General features: G+C 40.0%; 1 protein-coding gene across 2 annotated transcripts in view; it reads left to right on the plus strand.

The window, feature by feature from the left end:
- The window catches only part of ncam1a (neural cell adhesion molecule 1a), a 323,979-nt gene that overhangs the window by 283,261 nt on the left and 25,989 nt on the right, over positions 1 to 14,729 (plus strand). For both annotated transcript variants that reach the window (XM_083778965.1, XM_083778966.1), the window contains exons 14-15: positions 8,215 to 8,339; positions 9,882 to 10,059. In XM_083778965.1, coding sequence (XP_083635091.1) covers positions 8,215 to 8,339; positions 9,882 to 10,059 — 303 coding nt within the window. The remainder of the gene's footprint in view (positions 1 to 8,214; positions 8,340 to 9,881; positions 10,060 to 14,729) is intronic.

Below are 14,729 nucleotides of genomic sequence, written 5' to 3' on the forward strand. Positions count from 1 at the left end.
TTTTAGCTATGTAAATGCTTCATGTATCCGATGCACATACAGTAATATGTCACTCATTCTTGAGATGAGGGACAAAAGTGGGAAAAACATGTCCCACACATAAGAGCCTTATTATTGTTAAAAATAAATAGATTTAATAAAAATAAAAGCACTTGCAAAGTGAAATGTAATACAGTTGTGTATTATTATGCCATTAATTTCATTATAATTGTTTTCATATGCCATCTGAATTAGTTAAAAGCAGGCACTGTACCCAAAAACGCCTGTATTTAGCCTGTCCCCAGCAAGTGGTCATAATTTCAAACTGCTAAAAAAGTGTCTAATACTGTCACAATCACATAAATATACATACTAAATTAAAGTAGATTGTCAACAACATAGCAAACAATATACACAATAATTTTAATTTATATTTTCCATTAGATATCTCATATCAAATGTGTGTCCCACGTCTCCCGTCAACTCCGTCAGGTTTTTTAAAAGTCTTAAATTAATCAGAAAATATTGTCGACAGATTTAGCCTGAAGACTCCTTTTCCAAGTCCCGTTTGTATTTGTTGCAACAGTGGAGCACCTGGTCTGACAAGCATTCAATTGTTTGATATTTTAAACAAACAATGTTGATATCAGGGTGGTCACAGCTTTTACATGTCAACTCCGTCAGGACATTATTATGATCTTTGTTAAGAATTCCAAAATAATGTTTATTATAAAAGTTTAGGGTTAGGTTTAGCTAACAAATGAAGCAAAAACAAAATGGCTACATTGTACTACAGAGGGTTAAGATGAAAACAAATGACATTTTGTCAACTCCGTCAGACGTCAACTCCGTCAGGTTTTGTGTCTGACGGAGTTGACATGTATCTGACGGAGTTGACAAAAGTGTTCCTAAAACAATAAAATTATAGTTTTTGAATAATGGGACGTATTCTAATTTGGCACACAGTTAGAGCATGCCTTAAGGAACATTTTTGGCTATAGGGCCATCACAGATTTGTCTCATGGTGACCATGGCAGCCATTTTCCAAAATTGCCGACACCTGATGTTATTTTACAATAACTCAAGTTCTACACCACCTAGGATCTTGATTCTGGTGACTAAGACTACATTTTCAAGGATGAGGGATACAGTGGTACAATTTAGATTTTCCCTGTGACCATGGCAGCCATATTTCAAAATGGCCGCCACCTGCTGTTATTTTACAATAACTCAAGTTCTACACCATCTAGGATCTTGATTCTGGTGACTAATCATACATTTTCAAGGATGTGGGATACATTGGTACTATTTAGATTTGTCCTGTGACTATGGCAGCCATTGTTTTTCAAAATGGCCGCCACCTGCTGTTATTTTACAATAACTCAAGTTTTAGACCACCTAGGATCTTGATTCTGGCGACTAATAATACATTTTAAAAGATGAGGAATACAGTGGTACTATTTAGATTTGTCCTGTGACCATGGCAGCCATTGTTTTTCAAAATGACCACCAACCTGCTGTTATTCTACCAATAACTCAAGTTTTAGACCACCAAGGATCTTGATTCTGGTGACTAATCATTACAATTTTCAAGGATGAACTTTCTCTGGGAGGGGTCAGGGCTTATTTCAGGTGCAGGTTGAGTTGCTACTGACAGGACATTAAAAGGAGGTGGGCTTTCTGGCCTTTGACTTGTCCCTTTCAGGTACAGACGCACAGTTTGACTTCACTGGCCACTGCAGTGTGGCGTTGATCTTGGTGGCCTCCTGCCAGTGTTTCTCCATCCTTCTCATGACCTCTGTGTTCTGGGGCTCTGTTATAGTCAACTTACATTGTCTTGGCTGGAGATTGCTTTCCTGCAGGGTCCAGCCCAGTCTTGTGCAGATGGCTGCTGGCCCACCTGGAGGCCCCAACCTCACTTGTTCGGTTAGTGTGATTAGGTGGGGTGGTCTTCCCCAATCAGGATGAAGGGTTTAACCCTTTCAAACGGCAGTCTGGCCATGTGTCTGTATTTAGTTGTGAGGCTAGATACAGGATACGATTTCTCACCCAGCCCCAGGTGACTTGAGGTGAAGGCTCCTTTGATTTGGTAACATTGCTTTGGTTGACATGCTGGGGACACAGAATGACACTGATGCCTTCAGTGTCTGCACATCCTGCCTGATAGTCCTGAAGGCAGATCTTCTGTCTTCAGTCTTTCGCTCACTGTTCACTGCTCACTGTTCACCTCAAGCAGGTCTTCAAGGTGTTTGCCTTTGCACAGGCTATATGGCTAGGACTCGTGCTTCAACCACTCAGAGAACTCCAACATGGTGTTGGTTGCTCCTGGGCCGCAGAGCATTGTGCGGCAGAATTCAGCTCTCATCTCTGGTGGCAGCTTGTTGAGGAGTCGTGCAACATGTGAGCCGCATCTAAGTTCTGTGTCTCCCTCTGGGCCTAGGGTAGACACTTGCTATTTTCCGTAACACTAATTGGTGGGGCTGTCCAAACTTGTTGTTTAGGTGTCAATCGGGTCTCTGTTGGTGAAGTCGGGTCTAGGTGGTCTAGAAGATGAGTTAGTCAGGGGATATTAATACAATCTGGTAATACATTCCTTATCAAGAATTTGCTTCACCAATGTGTTTGGAAGGGTGTCTACTAACATAGCCCACATTGCTTTATATTCAACCACCCTAGGGGAACTTTTGACAGCTGCTGAAAGTTGGGGTACCATCAACAACCTATATAAGGCAAAATGTTCATTATGTGACATGTCAAACTAGGGAGTTTTCATGATTCTGAATGCATTCCAAACATTAGCTATGCACGAAGAACACTCCTTGGGCTGAAAACGGCCATAGCCGTCATCACAAAATGAGGTCAGCACATTTGGGCAAGTGGATATATGGCCGAATTTAGCCCAAGGGGTTTGACCCCTAGTTTGGCCATAGACTCCCTAGTTTGGCCATAGCCACTTGGTATGGTACCCAACTTTCAGCAGCTGTCAAAAATGTTCAATAGAAACCAATGTGGGATATGTTAGTAGACACCTTTACAAACACATTGGTGAAAAAATTCTTGGTAAGAAATGTATTCACAGATTTAACATTATTCTGATAATATTCCCTGACTAAATTGGTAAAATAATAGCAGGTCCACCATTTTTGAAAATGGCTGCCATTGTCACAGGATAAATCTAAATAGTACAACTGTATTCCTCCTCCTTGAAAATGTAGGATTAGTCACCAGAATCAAGATCCTAGGTGGTGTAGAACTTGAGTTATTGGGAAATAACAGAAAGTTGGCGGCCATTTTGAAAAATGTCTACCATGGTCACAGGACAAATCTAAATAGTACCAATGTATCCCACATCCTTGAAAATGTATGATTAGTCACCAGAATCAAGATCCTAGGTGGTGTAGAACTTGAGTTATTGTAAAATAACAGCAGGTGGCGGCCATTTTGAAAATGGCTGTCATGGTCACAGGGCCAATATAAATAGTACCACTGTATTCCTCATCCTTGAAAATGTGGGATTAGTCACCAGAATCAAGATCCTAGGTGGTCTAGAACCTAAATCAGTTAAACTTGTCAACTCCGTCAGATGTTCGTCAACTCCGTCAGACGTTCGTCCCGTGATGTTTTTGTTAATTTCCAAAGAAATAGAAAATTCGATGTTAAATCTTTTGTGCTTATGTATTGAAACACCAACTGAAATGATACGTAATGATGTTTTTTTTTTTTTTTTACATGGTTTTCATGTTATAATATTGAAAATAAAGGTTGAAATGACGGATTTGAGAAATTGGATATTTCATAATAGTGTGATATTGGAACAAAACAATATTAAAATAATTGTATTACTTAACTTGATTACTGAAAGCCATTATAAGATAACTGAGGACTTTATATTATTGTTGAAATTATCAAATTCAATTAAAAGGGATTTTAGTGTGTCTGACGGAGTTGACAAGAATCAGGTATTAAGTGCATAAATGTCCCATTTTAGAAAGAAATGTTATGCGAAAAACCTGTTCCTTCTCAAGATTGGTAGTTGAGACCTGTGTCTACAAATACATCTATTTGATTTGAATGTATCTTAAAAAAAAAAAAAATCTAGTTTGAAAAAAGTTTTGTCCCTTATCTCAAGAATGGGTGATGTGCATTCGTAAATCTGTTGTATCAATTCATGTTGTGTTCCTTTTGCCGTTTGTTCCCATTGTGTCCATAACATCCTTGTTTTGTGTGTATTACCCATGTTTATTTGTTTTAAAACAATGCTTCATATTTTCCCCATGTGAACCTACCCTCCTTACACCACTTTCCTTTCAACCAATCATGTGCGTGCGTATATGACTTTGTCATGTGGCTCTTGCATGGTGCTGATGATGCCGTCTCCGCTGGGTGAACAGAAGGTAATCTTTGTTTTTCGTTTTTTAGTTCGGCCTCTTAGAGCTCAACACACTACATTGATCATTTTTTTTTAAACATTACCAGATTAGATTTATTACATCTGACAGTTATGTTACAACCTTCAGCCACTACATTTTTCATCTAGATTAGTATATCGTATTATTATTATTATTATTATTATTATTATTATTACCCTTATTATTATTATTATTTTATTTGTATTTATTTTTTGGTCAACCTGCATTTATGCTGCATACACATCATCTCCAACCATTACCGTTAAGACACGTTTTAAGGTTTTTTTTCCACTAGATACAAAAAACCTGAAAATGAAAAGATCATTTCACCCATTAAAGAATAATGCTACAGTATGCATATTATCATAAGTACCAGTATGCATATTATCTCTTAGTGCCTCTACATAGATTTTTCGCAAATCTATGATTATATATATAATAATTATATATATCACTAATATAATAATAATAATATAATAATTATATATATCATTATTGTTATTAGTCTATTATTATTAGTCTATATAAGTAGAATATTAGATGATTTAAGTTGGAGAAATGCTAATGTTTGACCCCTGAATCTCCACTGTCAAGTTTCTAAAGTAAGTTTTAGGGCAGGAGGCACCATTAGCACTTAAAAGTTATCAGATTACGCAGAAAGGCCTAACTTTACGCACATTTTTATTTATTTTTATTTTGAGTTTTAAGTTTAGTTCACTTTATTTATCTGTTTTATTTCATTATTTCAGCAGCATTAAACGGCCACTGTTTGCAAACTGCATCGCACGCGCATCATCGTCGTTCTCGATTGCTCGAATCGACCGAGCAATTCGGGTTTTTTTCTCTCCTCCTTCAAACGAATTTCCATCCGAGAATGACTTTATTAGTGAATGCACTAACTGAGCGATTCACCTCGAGTTAATGTACGCATGCACGTTGGCGTTCCGCTGTCATGTCACTTCCTGCCTCTTTTTACCGTGCATGTCTGTCCGTGTTGGACGTCTTGTGTTTCTGGGTGTTCCACCTTGCGCTACTTACTCATTATGCATTGTCTTGAAACTCATATTTCCATATAAGGCCTCCTGTTGATTTATCTGCTGTGACAATAACTTTATAATAGCCAATATTAAGTCTTCTACAACAGTGGTTCCCAAACTTTGTCATGGCAAGGACCCCCAAATGAACACTTATTTGCCCGCGGAACCCCATTTGAGTTACAGACCGATAAGGGTCCATTTGTATCTGGGGACCACCTGGAACTCCCTCAAGGACCTCTGGGGGTCCCCAGACCCCACTCTGGGAACCACTGCTCTACAGTGAATGAATGCGCCATATGATTAAGTTAATTGATTTTTAACAGTTATTGTCGCATCAGATGGAATTTAAGATCCAAATTAACCACTTGAACCCTGATGTCTCTATTCTGGGGATGGGAAATAGCAGATCTAGAAGCTTTGCGGTGCGTCGTGAGCTTGTATGCAGGGCTATCTTCTGCAAAGATATTTAGTATATAGGGGAAAGAAACGTCTGGGGCCTAATCTAGACCCCTGGGGCACTCCGGTCAACTAATTATAGGGTTTAAGTGGTTAAGTTGCTGCAAAACATATTAGAATCATTACATTATGAATAACAGCTGTGTGTGTGTGTGTGTGTGTGTGTGTGTGTGTGTGTGTGTGTGTGTGTGTGTGTGTGTGTGTGTGTGTGTGTGTGTGTGTGTGTGTGTGTGTGTGTGTGTGTGTGTGTGTGTGTGTGTGTGTGTGTGTGTGCATTTAAAAGTGCATGTTGAAAATCACTTCTGGGTGAACCTAACAACCTCTCTCTTCTCCTTCTTAGCATCAAGAACACCTAACCTACCTGTGATTGTACTGTATAATCTCTATTGCATTTTAACTCTGTACATGACAACCCTGTACTGCAAATTCTTCACACTAACTCTGTTCTATTCGCTTCTAGCGTCATCCATGCTCACTCCGAATCTGATTGAATGAATGCACTTTTGCAGGAGAATGTTAAAAAATAATTAATCTACTCTGCATCAAGAGAAAGTGCCTTCAAGCATGTAAAATGAATTAACTGCAATCAATGGAAGTGGTGGATGAATTGTTACTGATTAAGGGGAAATGAACGTGAATGGGCCTTTTCACTTTTTAAAAGAAATGCATGCGAGAGAAATTGTGCTTTTAGAATGTGACACAGGTAATCTTTCCTCTGCTTCCAACACAATACAAGACTTTATTACACACATGATTTGGGATTATTATACCAATTATGACCTGTCTTCTTTCAATGCCACATGTATCTCACTTTGTCTTAGTGAGGGAAAGTTGTCATGCACATGTCCTGATCAAAACAACGTTTTAAATGCTCAATAAATAAATTAATGTAGATTCTAGTAGGAACTTAACTGTTTATAGAACACCTGAACTGGTAATGTCTTAAGAACTAATATATTTATGTCAAGCTACTTTTATACAGGAATACAGACAGAAACAAATAATGATGTTCTTCAAGACTCAAATGTTAACAGGGTGACATTCATGCAGCTAGCTATTACTGTCTCTAATGCAATGTGTAGAATATATTAACTGGAATGTACAAGTATCGATTATTGAACAACAAACAATGTTCAGTACTTTTGATCTCAAACCAATAAGCATTTCAAACAATAAAGACCTGAGCTTTATAGTATCACATTACTAATAAAAGTTCTGGGCTTCAATATGCCATACTTCAGTTTGCGTTAATGGCATTTATAACGCTAACTGGGTGTAACCAATATGATTAATGAGCATTTGGTGATTAATCATCATCTCTCTAGCCTTTTGTGCTTTGCGATGGCATGATAGTATAGTCAGGAAAAACATCATTACACACACACAAACACACTCGCGAGTGTGCACGACACACATACTGTACACACACACACATACCTGCCATAAGCTGCAACGCGGTGACATGGCATCTCCCCGGACTATGTTAACGTTATTAAATGTAATGGAGTAACAACGTCCAATCAAGGCTTGCGGCCTCATTATCTCAGTGTCCCTCTCATTACTCTGGAGGAGCACACAGCTAACGAGCAGCATAACACCTCAACAAACAGGTGCATGCACACTACTTCAAAGGGCGTCCGGCCCACTGTCCTCTCAATCAAAACGCCACCCTTGAGACAACAATGGACGGAAAACATAATCGTGTCTGCGCTAGAGAACGTCCTCCACCGCGGCTCTAATGAGATAGCTGTCCTTTTGATGAAAGACACGCTGTAGAAACAACGGCACAGCTGATGGGACTGCTAAATAATAATACCACCGCAGAGATTTGACTTTGGCTCTGTCATTTACTTAATTACCTAGCCATCAGGTATGATGCAATTGCACGCACACGTGTAAGCATGCATACATACACACACACACACACACACACACACACACACACACACACACACACACACACACACACACACACACACACCTATTACATGTACACTGCAAAACCCCAGAGTTATTTTTAACCAGTCAATCCTGTTGATCTACAAAGGGACACCTTGTTGAGCTTATGGATCGGATATTTTCCGATCCAAATTGTGCACAAATGTCTTGAAAACGTATAAGCGCCTATACTGATGACATGCCTATAAATAGGGACGTGAGCTGGAAAGTGTTTAACTATGAGATAATGAAATGAACATTGCGGATGGTGTAGTCTGTGATACGCATCCTGAACTTAGACCCACTGTATCTAGAAGATGAAAGGAGGCGAGATATTGATGTATTGATCCGTTGCCACGGTAACTAACGACTGTCTCCCGGTATGTCCCCTGCAGGGGAGCCTAATGCCCCTAAGCTGGAGGCCAAGATCCAGACCGGAGGAAACTCCTTGAAGGTCAACTGGATCAAGCAGGATGATGGGGGTTCGCCCATTAAACATTATCTGATCAGATACAAGGCCGTGAGTACCACTTGACTAATTACCTGATTTACATTCGAGACCGAGTTCAGTCGGAAAAACTCATGAGTGGAAAAATATACAGTATATATATATATATATATATATATATATATATATATATATCTGCTGCCACCCAAAATCTTCATTTTTCAGGAAATGAAGAAAACCTTGAAAACAAAGAGGTGAAGTGGTGGAGTTACACACAGACGTAAAGGGTGTTCAATAGCATTGATTTTTATAAGTTAGGTGGTTTCCTCCTGACAGCAATGAATATTTTTCTCACTCTCCCTACCAATAAGAGAGGAGGGGAGTGAGAGAGAGAGACTTAAAGACGTGTGCAATAGGTCTAGGATATATGTATTATCTGACTCTGGTTATTCATTATGGAGCTGAGATAGTTGTACCTATACCTGAGGTAATGACAGTTGTATTATCTGACTCTGGTTATTCATTATGGAGCTGAGGTAATGACAGTTGGCCTACTCGTCTGCGTGAATAACCAAACCAGATTATTTCGTCCACACTGTAGTTGTGGTGTGGACGCTGCCATCCATTTGAGTTAGAATGATTTTTTTAAACGACAGATTTCTAAGTTATCGCCATCGTGTTTGGTGTGAATGGCCACCTTAGCAAGGTTCTGATTATGATAAACAATAACCGGTCATTTCTTGTTTTTGAGGGCCCTCCTATGTCCAGCTTTGAGGGTGTGTGTAAACACAAACATTGTCCTTACACAAACATTGAATGCCATTGAAAATGAATGAATGAATGAATTGTGTTTGTGTTAGTGTAAACTCAAACATTACATAAACACAAACGTTGAAGACAAAAGTGAGGACGCAAATTGTGATTGGCCGGAATGATGATAAGAGGGCCCCTCACTTCACACGGATTAGATTTTTTGAGGGGCGCTATAGCCCCTCCTATTTCCAGCTTTTAGTGTGTGTGCAAACACAAACGTTGTCCTAACACAAACATTAAAGGGATCGTGACATTAGTTTAGTTGTAGATTCGCTTTTTTTTTGGTTTTCTGAGCTCAATTGCACCCAAAAAATCAGACTTGTCTGAAGTGAGTGGTGCAACAACGCCCCCTGTTGGTACCCTAAACATAGAGAAACAGAGACACCAACAGGACGGACGGACACCAACAGGGACGGACAAAGCTGGGCGTTGGAGTGGCTGCACCCTATGGTTGCACCACTCAAAAACCTGAACTTTTAACATTTAGTAGATTTTCTATGGTCTGGGGTTTTCTGGCTCAAGATCCACTGAATGTTCAATGTTCAGGTTGTGTGGGTGTAATTGAGGTCATGAAACCTAAAAGAAAAGCAAAAAATAAATGAAAATTAATGTCATGAAACCTTTGGGACCATTTTGAGAGTTTGTGTAAAGACAAACATCTGCGTAACACAATCATTGAAGACGAAGGTCAGGACGGAAATTTACGATTGGCCGGAATGAGATGATGTATGATGGATGATGTACGATGATAAGAGCGCCCCTCACTTCACACGACGGATGGGATTTGATTTTTCTCTCCAGAAGAGCACGTCTGACTGGAAGCCGGAGATCCGCCTGCCAACCGGCAGTGACTACGTCGGTGCTGACCGGCCTGGACTGGAACACGGAGTACGAGGTGTACGTGGTGGCGGAGAACCAGCAGGGCAAGTCCCGGCCCGGAAGATCTCCTTCAGGACGGCCACGGAACCCACCACTGTCCCAGTAGGTAGTCCTCCTCCTCCTCTCCCCTCCCTCCGCGCGTCTATACCAGTGGTTCTCAAACTGTGTGTGTGTGTGTGGGGGGGGGTTGTTTCCCAAACAGTCGGTCGACCGGGACCCATTGTGGGTCACTGACCAACAAATGTGTCCATGACTCAAGTACAAATTTAATTTTCCTTCCCTATTATTTTATTATAAGAATTATTATAATTTATTAAAATGTAAAACAATTGTATACAATTTACAACAAATTCCATAAATAAATATAAATATCTACGTTAATTAAGATAAGAAGTAGTGAAAATAGCTACAAGAATTAGATCTTCTATTTTCACTAGTGGATCCCCGGTGGCAAACGTCTAATAATCTTTGTTTGGGAACCACTGCTTTAACGAGGGGGGGGGGTCCTTGAAATGAAAGGGTTTGGGAACCACTGATGGATACACATTCCTCCGCAGTGCTAACAGAGCTGACGGAGCTACTGCCGTGACCTCCCCATCAGACCTGTTCACATTCACCTCGCTCTTTTTCCTACTGGGCTGCCTTATAGAGTACTGAAGTCTGATGTGACTGCTGCTAGAAAGAGGGCGCTATGGTTTCTTTTATCTGTGTGTTTAAAATCCACATAGGGGGATCTTAGATCGTCTCGTATAAGAACTATGTTCCAATAATCACCCAGGACTTTCTGTCAGGGGGGTGGCTCTGCATTGTTTATGATATTCATTCATATTTGATAGTCAAATCAAATTGATACAGCCTGTTTCTGGAGAAAAAGTCGTAAAAGTCTTAAATCTACATGGGTCTGAAATCAATGTCGCTATACTAAAATGCGTCACGCTCCGTCAAGACAAGCACTGGTAACAACAAGCACTGGGAAATGTAGACTTTGACTATTTTCTAGCGTTTATTGTGTTACTCTTTGGGTATATTTGTACATTTCCACCTTCAGTCGATGCTTCATATCCATGTGACTGAGTGAAATCTCCGGGGTGATTTGTTCATTTTTCGAACACAGTCCTCATTATGAAGTGACCTAAGATTCCACTGTGGGCCTTCCAACAAAACTAATATCCCCACGAACCAGGGGAATAGCGCCATCTAGCGGCAGCGACATCAGGACTGCAGGGGTCTATACAAAACCTTACTGTATGTGGACAGAGCAGAGGACAGATAGTTGTGACAATTGTTCATTTAAAATTCGTCACCATCTGTTTAAGCAAATTATTTTAATCCTTTGTGTTCATTTGTGGATGAACAAATTCATACTTGATTGGAACAGGACAATAATGAATAATAATTGTGTTGGTGCTGTTGCGTACGTCCGACAGCATGTATTCCAAAGGGTAAATTCGGGTTTGTGTTTTTAATCTGAAAATAACCTGGCTCTTATAAAAAAGGAAAAGGTCTTGTCATTTCTGTGACATAACCGTAGCTCCAGGGGTCGTGACCTTCTGTCTGGATGTGCAAGGTCATCGTCGTCGTCCCCGTCCCCCCTCCCGGGCGCATAGCGATGCTCGGGTTCAACGAGCAGTGGTGTCAGGACTAGCGTGTTCTGTCCAGTCCACAGTATGCCCACACACACGCACACACACACACACGGCCCAGTGGTCACGGCACGCTCCTGCTCTGTTGACAGTGAGGTGGTGTGTGTGAACGCAAGGTTTGCACTTTACTTTTGGGCTGCTTCCCCCAGTACTAAACCTGTTTCAGGTTGCCTCAGTGCTCTCTCTGCATCTCTCTCTCTCTCTCTCTCTCTCTCTCTCTCTCTTAATGTTTTTGTGAACAACATCAAACATCTGTCTCCTTCCATCTCATCCTCTCTATTTACTTGTCTTAGCTTCTTCTTCTTCTTCTTCTCCTCTCTCTCTCATGCTTTTTCTTCCTTCCAAAGCCAGGTTTAGTGTTGCTCCCCTGATGAGCATGTGGCTTTTGGCTTGGTGGGGGTGCAGCCCCTCTGCCCTCGCATGGTGGCTCTTTTAAAAAAGAAAACAGGACTTCATTTTCTTAACACTTTAATGGAGACCCTAAACGGCTAACTGCCAATGCATGGAGCTTACAGGGAACCCTGTCATTCCCTCATGCGCTTGCTGTGAAGCAGCCATATAGCAGTGGGAGGTTTGGATCACATAATTCCACCAGTGCAAGACCTACATGGAATTCACCCCTAGAACCCCCCGCTTTTTCTTTTCATACATTTGGGGGATCTCTTATAGCTACACTTCCAAGTTGCGCTGCCTATGGTGAACCTGTGTTTTTTTCTTTTTTCATTTTAAGAGGCATGTGGAAAATGCAGAGTTGTATTTTTAGTTACAACATCTGCAGTAAATTATCGTTTGGTCCCACAGCTGGCTTTGGTCAAGATGGCCGATGAACAGCTGCTCTCTTGTAAATCCAGACTGACTCTGTACGCTAAATTGGCACTGAAATACGATTTGTTGAATGTAGCAGGTGCGGATACAGATCTTTCGTTTGTCCGATTTTAACCTTATGTCAATCTTCCTTAATGGAAGTCATGTTAAATGCAAAAAAGAGGACATATTGGTCCACATTATATAACATACAGTATATGTGAATATTTTGTATGTGTTTTGTACTGTAGTTGTCAGTGTGCTCTGAGCAAGTGTTTCAAATTTGGATTCTGTCCTGAAAAGAGCAAATCGTTCAGTGTGGTTGATTTAGTATTCCAGAAGACTGGCGAGGCAGCATTTGAAAGTCACAAACTCAAAGAGTCCAGTGCATAGCCTATAATGGGGTTCAGCTGAATGTCCTCCTACAATAACAAAAAAGCGAATTGAAACAAAATGTTCACAGGCAACCCACCATTAGTCAGGAGACCAGCGTCTCAGGAGTCTCTAGGGGCTGTCAGTCGATTGTGATATTTATTCACAATTAATTACATGATTGTCCATAGCTAATCTTGATTAATCACATGTGTTTTTGTACCTTAAAGTATTTCACACTCTTATCATTATGTAAGTGGACAAATACTAAGCTTGCTTTGAGAAATATTTATGTATTATTGGAAATCAGTCAACAACCCAAAACAATAACAAACATTGTCCAGAAATGCTTGAAGAACTGTAATTGGCAAACAACTAAATAACGAGCCTAACAGGCCAAAAAATGGGCAGATGGGCAGATTGACCTGCATATTATTATTCTTAATATGAGTAGTCTGGAACTTCACACTTTTAAAGTTTCCCACTGCTTATCTAAATATTGCTTAATGAAGTCCAATAGGTCAACTACTGTGTATCTCCATACAGTGGTGGCTCTCCAAGCAATTCATAAGTGCAATTGTTGGATGCAATTAAAATTATTCGACCATACTCTCATCCTCCACAATGTTAATTGGCCTGCAAGCTATGTCACCCATTTAGCAATTTAAAGCTTGCTCCTTGTGAAGTTGTCCAGGGGTTTCTCGACCGCCGCACAAGTGTGGTCTGCTGAAAGCGAGATGTTTTCAATTAAAGCTATAGAGCTGTCCGCATTACCTGTATGCATGGCTAACAAATTGTATTTGAGACTAGATGTACTCCAGTGGACAAGGGTAGAAACTGTTCAACAATGGCCTATGTTGCGCAAGGAATACAAAGTAAGTAAGAACTCTGGTAGTTACTAACAACTAAAGTAAATCATTGACAGTACAGTCTTGTCAACAGACCCATGGTAGCTGCTGAACATGCCATTCAAAATACCATTTCTTTCGACATGACGTTGATGCTAACTGTTTCCTAAAGTATGCGTCGGGCACTAGTCAAAACGGAACAACGCTGCGTCAACACGTTATTATTGCGTTAGCTTTGACAGCCCTAAAATTGACCAATCCAAATCTCCCCAGCTAAGGTTGTCGTTGGAGTACCAAGGCAAAACAATAAGCTAGTATTAACCTTTAACTATTGTATGATAATCTGTGATCATCCATTCATACAGTATCATTGACTTGACGTTTGTAACCAGCTTCTGCTTTTGGATGTGTGTTTCATTATTTTTGCATGGGCAAATCCCGCTGCTGTACTGAATGAGTGGAAACACGCTCATTCTCATGGATGTGGTTTCATATCCACGTTGTTAATATCTCCTATTTTTTTGTTGTTGTTGCAACTGACAAAGAAACCGTGCTGTTGAAATAATACAAGAGAGGTCGTCCCACCAGGATGACCTGAATGTGTCTCTGTTTCACCTAAACACCATGTTTTCCCATCTCTGTGATCGTCCATGCTTGTTGCGTGTCGTGTCGTGGTGTCAGGGTTCGATTTGTTGGGTTCTTTATGACTGGTGGCGATATTGTTTTTATTCCCTACTTCTGGTCAGACTGAATTAGTTTCCTTTGGGAAATGTGTAGACTGTCTGATATTCATGTTTGATAATTGATCATTATCACAATCTAACTATTGAATAAATAGTTAGTTAACCGCATTAACCAGTGTCCCTGTTTTGGGCAAATTGGTCAAAATTGGTCCAAAAATACAAATAAACATAATAATTTGATAGCTAAAATAGCTGCTCTATTTTTACTAATTTTACAAATAAGTGTATTTTCTTTAATGGCACCCTCTGTTTTTGTTTATATTGCAAATCGAACCCTGTATGTATGTTGTCATCTGCTGTGCTACTAACATGCTATGAGTTTGTTTTTGTTTATTTTTATTTTTACTTCAACCCTCTAAT

This window comes from Protomyctophum parallelum (genome assembly GCF_964188405.1).
Source record: "Protomyctophum parallelum genome assembly, chromosome: 1".
Lineage (NCBI taxonomy): Eukaryota > Metazoa > Chordata > Actinopteri > Myctophiformes > Myctophidae > Protomyctophum > Protomyctophum parallelum.